The 16,515-nt window shown below is 32.5% G+C and overlaps 1 protein-coding gene across 5 annotated transcripts in view; it reads right to left on the minus strand.

The window, feature by feature from the left end:
* LOC128248582 (neprilysin-1-like) overlaps positions 1-15,810 on the minus strand; it is a 19,210-nt gene extending 3,400 nt beyond the window's left edge. For 2 of the 5 annotated variants that reach the window (XR_016242906.1, XR_016242905.1), the window contains exons 1-5: positions 14,253-15,810; positions 5,804-5,977; positions 3,696-3,761; positions 1,476-1,574; positions 372-463 (exon numbers count right to left, since the gene is read on the minus strand). Coding sequence is in view for 3 of the 5 variants with exons in the window: in XM_089356554.1 (XP_089212680.1) it covers positions 1,476-1,514 (39 nt within the window). In the remaining 2 variants the exon portion in view is untranslated. Of the gene's footprint in view, positions 1-371; positions 464-1,475; positions 1,575-3,695; positions 3,762-5,803; positions 5,978-11,418; positions 11,601-13,863; positions 14,168-14,252 lie in introns of those variants that run through there. The other 3 variants (XM_089356554.1, XM_089356552.1, XM_089356553.1) reach the window with 3 other exon arrangements.
* Positions 15,811-16,515: the final 705 nt, after the last annotated feature.

A 16,515-nucleotide genomic window follows, 5' to 3' on the forward strand; every position in this document is an offset into this window, starting at 1 on the left:
ATATATATATATATATATATATATATATATATATGTATGTATGTATATATGTATATATATAATATATATATATATATATATATATATATATATATATATATATATATATATATATATATATATATATATGCATATATGCATATATATACGCATGTATACGTGTCACCAATGACACTGTGTATATAATGTGTGTTTGTGCGAATATCCTCGTTACTACACACATATGTTATATAATCTATACATATATATTATATTTTACCAGCTATGTCTCCAGTAAAATTGCAATAAATGCGGAGCTCAGTACATCTGCATATTTGTTTTTATTTCTACTTTCAGTTACACCATATTTGATTAAACTGAGTCCCACATACCTTTTCGCTGCATAGACAACTTGGAATTGAGTTTACATCATGCTACTTCCAGCTGGTTATTAGTCCATGCAATTTTCTTCAAAATTCCTTCTCTGACATAAATAGAAGCGAAATCAGTGCACGACTGCTTTCATCCACTGACTTGGATGGACATTTCGTTACCTTCTTTTACATTAGTGTAGTAAAGGTTGTAAAGAGGAAATTTCAAATCTATTCTCCAGTGAATATGCTTTGCTAGAATTATTATAACAATACTCTTTACATTGATTAATTCAGTAATTGGTAATTAGCAATTAATAATTGCCAGAAAAGGGAGAAATGAAGGATTTTAGTACACTTCTTGTTAAGACTGAAATATTTTTTCAGTACACCCAGTAGGAAAACAGTTTATATCTCTTAAATCAAAACAGTAGCTAAGGCTAAATACCCAAGGCGGAAGATTAATACATGTTCAGAATGGATCTTGTAATAACGCGGACATTTTATTGTAGTTGCAGGTCCTCAGTATAGACAGAAATCTTGGCACTAAACTGAACCGGGAGATTCTTATGAAATTGTAACCATTCAAGAACTTCATAGTCTCAATTGTGTTTTCAGGACCAGTGTGAAAAGCAAACGAAGATGATTTCAGACTGTATCTACATTTTGAAAGAGAAAGTTATATCATACTGTATAGTGATAATATTTCCGCAATGTGTATAAACTTCAGTAGTGACAACAGAATATGTGGAGTCAACAAAAATCAGATAAACTCATCGGTAAGATCTCTAAAATTCCATCGTTATTTGTGAAAGCAAATTCCGGGACACTCAGTGAATGTCTGTACGGAAAGAAACGGTAAAGAACATGTCCATCATAGATCCGAAACCATTATTCAGAATTATCTAGTGGGTATTATGCTTTGATATTGATTCATGTTTTCGGTGCCTTAGAGAACAGTAATTATGTTCATTTAGAGATGAGTATCTATTGCTGCTATGCTAGATACCGTTATATACAAGTAGATATAATACCAACAGTTCCACTGTCCCGATGAGCAAAAATATGCAATAAGATAATTATTTGTAGATGTATCTAAACACAATAGCATATTTAATGACTTACCTGCGCAAACGCAATGAAAAGTAACTGTAAATCTGTCATTTCCACTATAGGTAGTTTTACGTTAGCACCAGGATGGTCTGACTTCCAAAGCAAATAACCCTGGTATAAATTGGAATAAGAATCATTTTTTAAGCAAATTCAAACCCTAATATATTAGTAAATTTGATTTCCATTGCTGTAGCCTAATATATATATATATATATATATATATATATATATATATATATATATTGGTGGTGGGAGGGGGTATTTTGCTTATCACATTTACAATCGTAAGTCTATTTTAGTAATAATAATGGAATTCTCCCTGCGATAGTTTAAGTAAGCAAAGAGAGAAATTTTCATTAGGTTTCTATTCATATCTACTACGGAATTATCCCTCCGAGAAAATAATAAATATAGATTATTATTAGTTAATTTAAACAATAAATTTTATCATACCAACTAATTTAAAGAGATAAAAGAGTTATATAATAAATTCAAATTACGACAAACGTAAATAAACAAACGAAGTTTGCTTTTAGATGCGTTGAGATGACTTTAGAAAGTTAAAGAAGTGATTTTTTAAAATTAAATAATTTATATACACATATTATCATTGTATGTTGTGATGACAAGAGACTATCTTGGACACCAAAGGTTTTCAATTGGTATGTGTTTTAGATATAATTAAGTGAATTTCGATGGTTGTGGATTGCACTTACTAGATTGTATCGTTCGTTAAAGTGCTACTGTTGTGTTTTAATTGTAATTGATCACGCTCATAACACAGATATTTGAATTAATTTTTACAATCCAGCCGTCCTTTCAGACGGGATTCCGTTTTTCTGAACCAAAGACCCTGAAGTGACTTAAATATAATAGAACTGTGATTATGTATATCAGAAAAATATATATATAAGTTGAAACAATTTGTTGGCCTTTTACGTTTTTTGATATTTATTTATATAATATTATGTCATGTTACGTATTATATGTGTGGTATTTAATGTAATATTTTAATATGAATAAATGATTGTATTGTCAATAGAATATCTCTACATTTAATCTATAATATATATATATATATATATATATATATATATATATATATATATATATATATATATATATATATATATATATATATATATATATACTTGAGCGCGTGCGTAAGTGTGTGTGTGTGTGTGTGTGTGTGTGTGTGTGTGTGATGGATTCTCCCGTCATTAGACGGCGTATGAGTGTTCGACAATTTCTTACCGAACAACAACACAGACGACTGTTTATGGTGATCAAATGTTTTGTAGACATAAGCTCACTTCTTCTATCAGATCGGCATTACCTGCACATGTGGAACGGGTCCAACACGTCATATGTCGAAATGATTACAGTGCAACGTGAAAGGAAGTGCTTTGCAACGCAACGCTCGGTCTGGGAATCGAACCCACAATCTCGCAAATATGGCTGTTCCATACGAACAGATATTACTGCGACTTTCTTAACATCAAGGGGATATTTCCTCTAGCTGGTTAACGATCCACTATATTACGAGCAGGGTTTCAAAATTTCGCAGTAATGTCCGTTCGGAACAGCAATATTTAAGTGGCGACAAATATTCCTTGCCAGCAGAATTACTGCTTTCATCTATCATAGAGATTTTATAACCAGCTTATTTGTTTGCTGCAAGATCAGCGACTAAATGTCGCTTGAGTTTCTATAAATTCTGAACAAATGCGAGTTACTGCCATCTCAAAGAAACAATGTGGTCTACTGGTCCTGACCCTAGAAGGTGTTAATGCCTCGCTCCCCTGCTCGCAATATATCGGATGCAGGTTGCATTGTTTCCCGACAGGAAATTATCTCTTTGGCTTAAAGAAGACATTGTGTGTGTGTGTGTGTGTGTGTGTGTGTGTGTGTGTGTGTGTGTGTGTGTGTGTGTGTGTGTGTTTGTTTGGGTATGTGTGTGTGTATGTGTGAAATAATTACAAGAATGTTCGGCTAGCAGACACGCTCAAAAAGAGTCATATACGCACATATACATATATATGGATAGATAGATAGATAGATCGATGATATATATATATATATATATATATATATATATATAATCATGAAAACATATTTACATACATATGTACTACATATATAATGGTTATATATGGTTATGGATGCGCGCGATAGGCAAAGACATTGAGGCTAATTCGATTCCACAAATTACAGTTCCACAGCGATACATACCTCATAAGCTATCTTTAGAGAACCGATATCAGCAATATTTTCTTTAACTGCTTTTTGACCGTCAACCTGTACATTTGAAAGAAAGAATCATGATTACCTTGGCCTTATATTTTTAATTCAATGAAAGCCCTGGCCCATTTACCTCTCTTTCAAACTCTCATGAAATATGCTGCGTTCATTTCCACATTGAGGACCCAATTTTAATTTGTACACCATTCCTCTTCTCTGAAAGAGGCCGATTAAAAGAACATCAGTAATGCGCCCTTTAAAAAGGCACAAAAAGAAAAATCATATTTCGAATGGAGTGCCCGCTATCGCCATATATGTTTTGTATTCTTTAATGGAGTTATGGAAAGGAATTTACATTTTGTTTTGGGATGTAACATCGTACATTATATTGTTACCAGGTAAAAATGAAGTAAATGACAATCTTCTTTGAAAAAATAAATTGAGCTGGGAAATGTTCACAACTTATATTACAAGCAGTGTTATGTCCACAACTTCTAGTGATCTCAATGGTATTGCGCAAGGTCAGTTCCTGAGAAATGGAATATATTTCCGGAAATGTTTTTCTACATCTGGTAGAATAATATAAACTTTATGTACATATTCGATAGTTCACGGGACAAGAGGGAAGCCTGTATGTTGCCACTACACTAAAAATACAAGCATATTTTCCGCCAATTTCCTCTCAAATTAAGAAGAGGAGATAGTTCAATCCTATATTGGCAAATCTATTATATCGATCCCAGTACTCAACTGGTACTTATTTTATCGACTCCGAAAGGATGAAAGGCAAAGTCTACCTCGGCTGAATTTGAACTCAGAATGGAAAGACGGATGGAATAACGCTAAGCATTTCTTCCGACGTGCTAACGATTCTGCCAGCTCACCATTTTACATTTGCAATAATGAGATACCTTTCATCGTAGAACTGAGCAATAGACGTTACACTAGCTATAATGCAAACATCAAAAATAATAGCACCACAACCACCAATACAACAAGAAAAATTGCAGCAGAAACAGATCCTTTTATGTATCGATATTGATAAACTGTTCTATATTATATTTTGAGAATTCTCTGCTAAACATAATCTTCTATGAAGATCTCCGTTATATAGACTATAGATTACATTTTTCATTAACGTTAATGCTATATCTCTGCTGTATGCGTGTGTGTAATTTTCATCGTTGTTTACCGTTGTGATCACGGTCACGTTGTTACTATCGTTGTTGTTGGAGCTTGTAGTACGAACCTGTGAAGTATATACATGTCTATTACAGATGAAATGCATTCATAGCCTGCTCAATAACATCATTGCTAAGTTTTACTTCTGCTCGTGTAATATTGTTAATATACTGAGTAGTTCATTTTAAATTCAAAATTTATCCGGACCCTTTAGAATTTTTACTAAATTGTGTACGGGATTTCCAATCTAAAAATCTAGCCCGCATAAATACTTAAAAATCTTATAGGGTTATATTTGAAATTTTTTCATCCCCTAAATACAAACGTGTCATGTGAATGTTTAATGTGTTTAGAATATTTTTACAGATTTTATTTCCTTGCATTTGCCAATGGTGTATTTGAATTTTGAAACAAAAATCAGAGAAATTTTTATCATACATAAGACAAAGAAGCTTCTGAACAACACATTCCTTTGTTTTATACCCAGAGAGAAAATGGAATCTTCATAATGTGTTGTAAGTTTTCTGAACTTACAAGATGTTGAGTAAAATAATTAAGAAATCAGTTGCCATTAGAATTCAAAACACGATGAAATGGACTTATATATATATATATATATATATATATATATATATATATATATATATATATATATATATATATCTTTTGAATGGAACTCATTTTCAATTATAATTTATTTCCCATGATTTATAGAGTTTGATTTGAACGTAGGTCGACCACATTAAGTCATTTTAATATGAGTTCTAATGGAGCTGCTAACTCCCTTCCCGTAATAGAAGAAGAAGAAGAAGAAGAAGAAGAAGAAGAAGAAGAAGAAGAAGAAGAAGAAGAAGAAGAAGAAGAAGAAGAAGAAGAAGAAGAAGAAGAAGAAGAAGAAGAAGAAGAAGAATATTTACCGATTTAAATTTACAGTTTTATAATTGATTAGAATTCAATAAATAATCTTATGGTGTAATTCAAACTGTCAACTTTATAATCGGAATATATATCTTCGATATCTTTCTTCAGTTTATTATAGTTATCTAAACAATCGTCACTCAACCATTTATCGTTAAAATAGAAGCTTGCCACTGAAAGAAAAGAAAAACATTATATCAAATATGGAAAATGTATTTAATCATTTAATCAAATATTAGTCATAATACTTAAACGTACTATAAAACAATTGAAGATATTTCAGTCTGTCATTTATGTGCTATACCTTCCATAAATACATATCACACAAGATTAATGTATATTTGAATTATTTAATCATATTTCTGAAATAACATAGTTGCAATCCAATGCATTTACAGAGCAAACATGAGCCAAGTACTTATGGACCAGAATTATAGGCAGGAGATCTACTTTGCTAAGGAATGAATGCATTACCAAGACACATTTTTATCGTCCCAATTCTAATAGATCTGCTTTGTACCTTATATTATCACGTCGACTTTAGTTATACTATGTAATTGTTAAATATTGGTAAAGTTTGACTTCGATGAAATTCAAATAAATTCCACTGGAATTTATGGGAAAAGGCACCAACTATTTACTTTGACGCTCGGAAAAAGTCTTTACGCTTCGACTGAGCCTACGCTCTTCAAGAGAAGAGAATAAGGGAGTAATAAGAGAAAATAAACAAAGTGAGAATGAAAAAAACACTTGTGCATATATTTATATATATATATATATATACATAATTCGAATATAATTGATTATCTATAATATGTATTTGGAGCCCATTTTTCTATTTAAGGTTTTCTTCGATATTTTTTTAATAGGGTGAATCTGTATTGAATTTATTTGGTCTGTGAATTACGCATCATTGACCGTTAATTGAAACGACCAATCCATGGCCCTTATTTGAAACAACCAATCAAACGAATCCATGTGTTTTAAATTTTATATTACTTTCGATTGCATTGTTATCCTTTCTCCATTTCTAACAAAACTGTCCGATGAACGGGAACGTGAAACTCAGAGTAACGGTTTTTTTGTTATATTTCTGCTGCTTTTAAATAAAGCATATTACTCTACCTCTGGTATTTGAGTACTCTTTTTTCCACCGTGTTGCACATTTCATGTGCTTACTCCGGTGTAACCCGCTCCTTTTTGGGAAAGTTTGAGCGACTCTACACAAGTAGGAAGATACAGCTGAAAAGATGGAAATTTACCCATTGGAGTTTTCGCAAAAAAATATTCTTATCCCTGCACAGAAGCAATATCTTAAAAGTATTATAGAAAAAACGGAAGAGTTTGTTCGAAGATTAAGATGGAAAGCCTTCTTCTTTGAGAGTAAGCATAAACCAAACGGGAACAAGTACGGAATCAAATCTTCCAGGAACCCGCCACCTATTCCGGAATTAGAACCCTTCGAGAAGGACCTTTTTGATCTCATTAGAAAAATCAAATTCCGTAGGTACAACAACCATCTACAGAGAAATATGAAAGAAAAAATTACAGAGATCAATAACTCGAACAAGATCTTCGTTAATTCTGAAAAGACTAAAAACCTATATGCGGTTGACAAGGATGTTTACAAGCGCCTACTTTCGAATTGCATCACTGACACATACAAAAAAGACAACACAAATTTATATAAAGAGGTGAATTTGGAAGCAAGAAGAATAGCTAACAATCTTAAGATTAGCGATAGAATAGAATACCTATCTCCCCGACCTGCTTTTGTCACCCTAAAAGACCATAAAGATAATTTTAATAGAAACCCTAAATGTAGATTAATTAATCCTGCTAAGACTGAAATTGGAATTATTAGCAAATATATTTTAGACCGGATTTTAATTAAGTTAGATAGTGATTTAAATTTACGGATTTGGAAAAATAATAAGCCAGTTATAGATTGGTTTAAGGGGATTAGTAATAAGCGCAGCTGCAAATTTACGCAGTTCGATATTGTTGATTTTTACCCATCAATATCCAGATCTTTGCTCCTGAGAGCGTTAGAATTGGCCAAGCAGTATGTCAACATCGATAGCTCGGAAATAGACATTATAATACATGCAAGAAAATCGCTACTTTTTCATGAAGGATCCACCTGGATTAAAAAGAGTGATGATTCTCTTTTCGATGTACCGATGGAGGCATACGACGGGGAGGAATTGTGCACGCTTATAGGGGCTTACATTCTGCATTATCTAAAACAGGAATTTCCGTTTATAGACGCAGGATTATATAGGGATGTCGGTCTTATAGTCACCCATAATTTAAACGGCCACGAACTAGATAAGCTCAGGAAGGATCTTATAGCTTTCTTCCAAAGGATAGGTTTACGGATAACAGTAGATACCAACCTAAAAAAAGTAGATTTCTAAGACGTAAAGTTAGACTTGGATTCGAATATATTTAAGCCTTACCGTAAACCAAACGACAAACTATCCTATATCAGCAGAGAATCCAACCATCCGCCTGTTATTCTTAGAAACTTAGCTAGTAACGTAGGTAGGCGAATTTCGTCAATTTCTGCAGACGAAGCAACATTCCGCAACGCGGCACCGTATTATGATAGTACTTTAAGGAATAGCGGATTCTCTGAGAGGATCCAGTACACCCAATCTAATGCTGGCAGCAGCCCGGCACGTAGAACTAGGACTAGGAACGTTTTGTGGTTCAACCCGGCTTTCAATATGGCCGTAAAAACGAACATAGGTAAAGAATTCTTAAAATTAGTCACTAGGCACTTTCAACCTGATCATAAGTTTTATAGAATATTTAACAGAAGAACGCTTAAGATTAGCTATTCTTGCTGCAAGAACTTCGCCTCTTTAATCAGCCAGCACAACAATAAAATAATTACCAAAAACAATAATGCAGACCAGCTTACAAAGGCCTGTAATTTCAAAGAACCAACCTCCTGTCCATTGGAAGGAAAATGTCTAGAAAAAGGCATCGTATATAGGACCAAAGTCCAGGTAGAAGGCTCGCATGATTATAGAACATATACAGGGGCTACAGAAAATTCTTTCAAAACCAGACTGTATTCGCATAAAAATTCTTTTAGGTACCCTGAAAATAGAACAAAAACGAGCCTGGCAAAATACGTCTGGCATTTAAAGGAGAATGAAGCCCAGCCTTTCAGCATGACATGGAGGATTTTAGGCAAAGCATCGCCTTACAGGCACGGTGCCCATAAGAGACCATTGAAATGTGATCTTTGTTTATTGGAAAAAATGAATATCTTGTTCCAGGATAAGAAGGCGCTAAACCAAAGACGCGAACTTTTAAACACATGTAGGCATGCGTCCAAATTTAAAATGTCTGCATGTAATATTCCATATGGGTAAAATTTTGGACTATGATCGACTCCTTATAATCATTGTATAACCATTGTGCAATCTGACTATTGGATTGGTACTGAATTGTAAATGATTTATTTAGCGTTGTGAGAATTTTGTAAAGACCCCTACGTCATTTTAAGAAAACCTTCGTCTGTTATATACATAATTTTTCTTCTCCCTTGTTTTTACTTTTATTATTTTATTTTTTACTTTTTACTTCATTCTATTCTATTTTTTTTTTTAAAAACGCTTTGTATTCTTTTATGCATGCATTTTCGCCTGGTTTTAACCTTTATACAACCAACGGTTTATTTAAGACGTTGGCTGCATATATACACTGAAATCTAATGGTTTTTTTATGTAGATGTCTGTATAGTTACATCACTTACGTATTCATATACATGTACCTACGCTTACATATGGGGCCTGGGTTTGCACTTGTGCATATGCTGTTATGATCGTAACTATTTGCGTACATATCAGCATATGTATCTATATACATTTTTGTATACGCATATATGCACAATCTAAATTTTTATGCACGTTCACTATATGTTCTTGCTTATTTTCTCTCTCTACTTCTTCCTTCCTATCCCCAGCCTTTCTCTCCTCTCTTTTCTTCCTTTGCTATCTTTCTTTTTTTTCATATCTTTCTTTCTTTTTTCTCTTTCTTTCTTTCTTTATTCTCTTTCCTTCTCCTTTTCCTTTTTTATGACAACTACATTCCCCCCGCCACCCCCTTTCCCATATTTAACGTTATTATAGATACGTTACTCTTTACCCCTCCACTCCATAGATTAAGATACAATTGTCATTACCAGTGCATAGGTTTTTCATGCGTAAACTTATATGCGTGCGTGCGTATATGTGTGTAGATTTGTACTTATGTATATATCTGTGCCTTGTGAACATAGGCCTATATACGTAGATTGTCTGTGCGTATGCAGAGACAAATGGTAAGAATTTGTTAAATCCGAAACTAGTTCCTGTTTAATAATGCTTGTTTAGGTGATTTTAAATGTCTTGCCCGCTCACGTTTTTGGTATGCTGCTATATTTCATGTTGAGAACAATTTAGGTTTTAATAGACACAAGATGTGATCTATTTCTAGCGCATCAATTGTCCACGTTAGTGGCCGACGTAATTTTTTTAAAATGTACCTTAATCCCCTGAGATTGCAGATAATATTTATGAATCTCGTTGATTCTTTAGATGTGCTGGCCTACTGATAATTAATCGATATTAATTAATATATGACTAATTACCAGATTTTATAATAATATTTTACCCATTGCCCATGTTCTCATACTGAATATAAAAGACGCAGTAAATATTTTCTGCGGATATATTCCTGGAATTAGCGCGCCAAAACGAAGACTTTTGAATTTTACCATTAAGCTGTAATTAGCAGAACCATATGCACGCGCACCAATGGCGGTGGGAAACTCTGTATACGATTCTGATGATTACGGTTCATTACAAATCAGGCTGATGAGGAATAGACAAATGGTAAGAATTTGTGAAATCCGAAACTAGTTCCTGTTTAATAATGCTTGTTTAGGTGATTTTAAATGTCTTGCCCGCTCACGTTTTTGGTATGCTGCTATATTTCATGTTGAGAACAATTTAGGTTTTAATAGACACAAGATGTGATCTATTTCTAGCGCATCAATTGTCCACGTTAGTGGTCGACGTTATTTTTTAAATATATATATTTATATATAGATATATGTTGTGGATAGCCTTGTATACATACACGCTATTGTAATTTTTATTTTATTTTATTTTATTTTATTTTATTTTGAATGCAGCGTATACTTTATTCTATTGATTTGATTTGAATGCGTTAATTCGAATATAATTAATTATCTATAATATGTATTTGGAGCCCATTTTTCTATTTAAGGTTTTCTTCGATATTTTTTTAATAGGGTGAATCTGTATTAAATTTATTTGGTCTGTGAATTACGCATCATTGACCGTTAATTGAAACGACCGATCCATGGCCCTTATTTGAAACAACCAATCAAACGAATCCATGTGTTTTAAATTTTATATTACTTTCGATTGCATTGTTATCCTTTCTCCATTTCTAACAAAACTGTCCGATGAACGGGAACGTGAAACTCAGAGTAACGGTTTTTTTGTTATATTTCTGCTGCTTAGTAACATCATCCTCATCTTCAGATGCATCAGCAACAGTGTCATGATTGCGATTATGTTATACTCACATAGGTGCTCCTTTGTAAAATAATGGTGGTTTCATCAACGCGATGGGAATATCTGAAGAAAAGTAATAGTATTGAATACGTACAACGCTATAAACCGTTTTAAAAATACGCATGTGTCGTTTGTGCTTTTGTGTTTTCATTTTTGAAGAGAGATTTTTTAATCTGTATATGGGCAAATTGTCTATACACACACACGCATGCACACGCACACGCATATATATGCATATATATATATATATATATATAGAGAGAGAGAGAGAGAGAGAGAGAGAGAGAGAGATATGCGTAACGAAATACTATGTAGATAGACAAATATTACAGTATATTTTACACTATTATGTGTAAATTTATATGTACATGTGTACATACAGCCATATACATATATACATATATATATATACGTGTGTGTGTGTGTGTGTGTGTGTGTGTGTGTGTGTGTGTGTGTGTGTGTGCCTGGGTATTTGTGTGTATCGATATCTCTATAAATATATTAGTATGCTACAAAAGAAACTGACTAATTCTCAGAATGCTATATCGATAAAAGGTAGTCCAGTACATTTACTCTACTACAGAGATGAAAACTCACAGGTGGTACACATATTATGTATGCTGATATCTATGGTTTACTTTCAGTGCGCAATAATTATACATAAATACAATTTCAGAGAACAACGCAGTAACGAGAAACGAACTCAAGAGCTAAAAACACAAATATAAATTCAAATAATCTCAAAATTAAAATGAAATGGGTTTCTTGAAGAACTTGGCTTGAACGTAAGTTATGGGTACTCAGACAGAAGTAGTCTTCAAAGAATGATAGGTTTACTGTTCTAGTACCAATTCAGTTGTATAACAGAAAAATATATGATCTATAGGAGTTGAGAACAGAAAATGATCATTTTCTCACTAGTATTAAAACATTATTTGATAGAATGGGAAATACGGAATCGAAATAGCTCGAAATGTCTAAGTGTACGGTGTAAGGTGAATCTGAAATAGAAAGGGGATTCACCAGTATTGTCTAAACTTCGCTCATTACTAACTTTGCTCATTAATCCATGTTGTAATTGTTACAGTGGCCTAGTTTCTAAAGTTATATTCTTTCCTTGATTTTTCATCTTGTCTGTTTGGACTGTTCTTTTCCCGCTAATTTTGACTCTTAACTACAACTTCTTCGTACAACTTCTACCTACAACTTCTTCCCAATATTTCGATCTGGTTCTTAATCTCCTTCAAATTTCAGAATTTGTAAGCACTAAACATACACTCGTGTTATGAAAAAGGAAGGGGAATTTACTGCAATAGTTTTATGTAGCCGCAGTTGCGTACCTATGGAATTATACAAACCTAAGGTGTAAATTATGATAATAATAAAAAAATCTTCGCGTCTTGAGAGATCTGTCGAGGTGACACATAACATGATTTTCAGTTATATTCTTTATATTTTGTGTTACCTGTAAATACATGTTTCACCCCCTAATCGTATTTATATTACTAACTATATAACAACTTGATTTAAATTTTTATCCATTCTTGATGTAGTGAGATTTTTACCTACATGAAGAATTCGAAATTCAATTCCTAATTCATTCCATCACTACAGTATATGTTCTGTACTGAGCGTATTATTTATATCTCCCAAGCTATCAGTACATATTTATATATTTGTATGCAAATACACACACAGACACACACACACACACACACACACACACACACACACACACACACACATATATATATATATATATTTAAATCACAATATACGGATTTATTCTATTTTAAATAAACATAAACACACCTATCCATATATATGTGTGTGTGTGTGTGTGTATGTGTGTATATATATATATATATATATATATATATATATATATATATATGTGTGTGTGTGTGTGTGTGTGTGTGTGTGTGTATGTGTGTGTGTGTGTGTGTGTGTGTGTGTGTGTGTGTGTGTGTATATAGCAGTTATTGTGAGTGGTAATAGTATTAATCTCTATTATCATCTTTTTATAATGCGATGTTCAATACAATAGATGATAAACCCATGTCATCAGTATCCTTATATTTGTATAATTCTGACAAGGTTTCGAGGAAATTTTAAAGTAAATTACGACGTACATTTTTCTGATGCACTAACTTTTATATTTAAATCTAATTTACTATTGTTTCATATTCTGTTTTCAGCGTGAGCACAGATCAGGCAAATTCCCTTTATTTGATAATAGTTCAATGGGAAGTGTTGTGGCTTTGTCTATCATTTCCAACGTTCAATTAGACTTTTCATTACATCCGATTTCATGATCTGTGTTTTCCTTGTTCGGGCCTCTTACGTCCTCTTTTTTAGATCCTTATTCCAGAAATACTAGTTACCATGAACTTGGTATGTTCAGTAAAGTCCTAACGTTTTGGCATCTGCTTTAAGAAACAACATACTTGTCTTACCAATTATTTTCACGCACTTTTTCAGGCATAGATGCTGTGATAGATATTGTTGAACAGGTCTGTTTTTTTTTACTGAGTTGCAGTTACACTTCCATTAGCTGGAGTAAAATCACTGAGAAAAACTATGACAGTTGTTAGTCGATACAAATATTCGACTACGAGACTGGTTCAAGTTGTGGAACAAGTATTGAGATCAGATATATATTTATAAGCTTTACTACACACATACAATATATTGTTGGCTTGAATGACAACTTTTCTCCCTGTGTCAGAATGTTAAGCAACACAATATTAACACTATTACATAACAAATAGATTACGAATCGTGAATCTTAATACAATATGTATAATATACATAAAATTTAATCAAAAACAGTACATTTACTTACGTATTGAATTATTTACTTTATTATATACTGCTTCAATATCCATAACTGTGACAAAGTCTCTTAAAGAATAAAATAGAATGGAAGTAGTTATTCTAAAAACACGAACTAGAATATCGAAGAAACGTCAGAAAAGAAAGTTTTATGCAAAATTCAGTGAATTAATACCTACATTTTTCTTAGATTTTTTTCCTAGATTGATTGCAAGAGTATAACTTCCCTGAACGTGCACATGTTAAAAATTGGACGTATATAAACATATTTAACTACCATCTATATGAACTACGAGAAAAAAATAAACTTGCACATGGTAACGCAATTAGCCAGAAATAGCAGTCGCATATTAATCTAATCCTAGTGCTTGAAGGTGTTCCTCAATATACCTATACGATAGTCACAGCTAGAATGCTTCTAGATACCAAGATTCATAACAGGGACGTTGCTCGTCAGCCTCAAAAGACCGTGTCGGTGCCCGAAGAGATATATTCCTGTGAAAAGTCGACAAAATTAAGTTGCATGGAACTGTATCAAACTGTTTGGGTTATTATTATTATTATCATTCTGATAAAACATCACCGCTGAGGTTACTGGGCACGATGGAAAGTGTCAGTTGCGCACAGCCAGCAGACTACCGTGATAATTGTTTGTTGATCATGCTTCCAGAACCCTGCGCAGAAAACTTGCAGTTCCAAGCAATGGTAGTGTTTCTAGGTGGCCTATCTTTACATTTATACCAATGGGTTTAAGTCACATTGGTATGTGAGTTCCGATAATTCCAGGTGCATCATTCAATATTGATATCACATTACTCTCCTTCATGCCAGAATGTCATATAATATCGACCGACTCGTCCTGCTAATAATTAAAGTAGCACAATATAATTAAATGTATAAGACTCGGCTATTTCTGCTAGACAGGGTCTGAAACATTTTGTACAACGTACATAAAGAACATTATAAGCCGTCAGCTAAGTTCAAAACGTGACTGAAACATTGGGAGAATTCATGGAGAAAATGAAGGATAGCAGAATGAGCAAATTGGGAGAAAATGAACTATGTGGTCAAATCATTCAACAGAATGGTAAATATGCAAGTAAAAATCCAGCATTCTCTGTTCTCTTTTAATGGATTATTACTTTTACGGCAAAGTCATCAATCATCTCTTGTATATGGTGATCTAAAATTGTATACTACAAACAATAGGCAACTGGAAACATTGCTACAGGCAGTACGTGGATTTACCAAAGAAATAAAAATGAAATTTGGTCTAGAAAAATGGGCTGGAGCTAACTTGAAAAGAAGAAGACTAATTAAGAATAGCAACATCACACTGGATAAAACAAATGAAATAAGAGAATTAGACCCAAGTCAAACAGCGGTACAAACAGTGGTTCAAACAGTGTCTTCTTCCTGTCATTTTTTTCTACTTTCCATCTCTCATTATTTTCCCTTTTTTCCTATCTTTCATTTATCTTCTTTGTTTTATCACATATCCTTGTAAATGAAAATCTGATGCGCTTGTTGTAATGGTCTATCAATGTATAAGTGTCGGAGAGACACTCGGCAAGAAACGGAAACAAAATTGAAGCAATAATAATAATCATAATTATTACTATTATTATTATTATTATTATTATTATTATTATTATTATTATTATTATTATTATTATTATTATTATTATTATTATTATTATTATTATTATTATTATAACAAGAACAATAACGGTGAGGATAATAGGAAATAAGTTGAATAACTCACAAATTATTTTTCAGCATAGCTATAGTCTGTATTTCTAAACGTTTTTTCTTGAAACGAATGGTATTTGTGAAAAAATTATCAGTAACTGTTAGCTGAAATATAAATATCTATTTATGTTTAGCAAAATTAATATAAACTGTAAAGCAGCAGGGGCTGTTCATCAAATTTAAGAATGCACCGCATTTAATTCAAGGATATCTATTCGTATTTACGTTGTTACAAGAAGGATATACGTATTCCATCAATTTAATAAATGAATGTTTCTCCTCAATTTTGAATGTTTTTTCTCAATTTTCAAAAATCACGAAACACATATATGGACATTTTATATAATATATAAAATATATACTCAATCCTCCTCTACGAGAAATCAGATTAGTTCCAACGCTTTATATATAAATGACGAATATAAAATTAAAATTCATATGAAATATCGGGGAGAATGACAAAATTTTATAAATGAAATATCCGGTGTATATTTTCTATAGTATTCGAGGAAAGAAAAAAA

This window comes from Octopus bimaculoides, chromosome 8 (genome assembly GCF_046866305.1).
Source record: "Octopus bimaculoides isolate indiv1 chromosome 8, ASM4686630v1, whole genome shotgun sequence".
Lineage (NCBI taxonomy): Eukaryota > Metazoa > Mollusca > Cephalopoda > Octopoda > Octopodidae > Octopus > Octopus bimaculoides.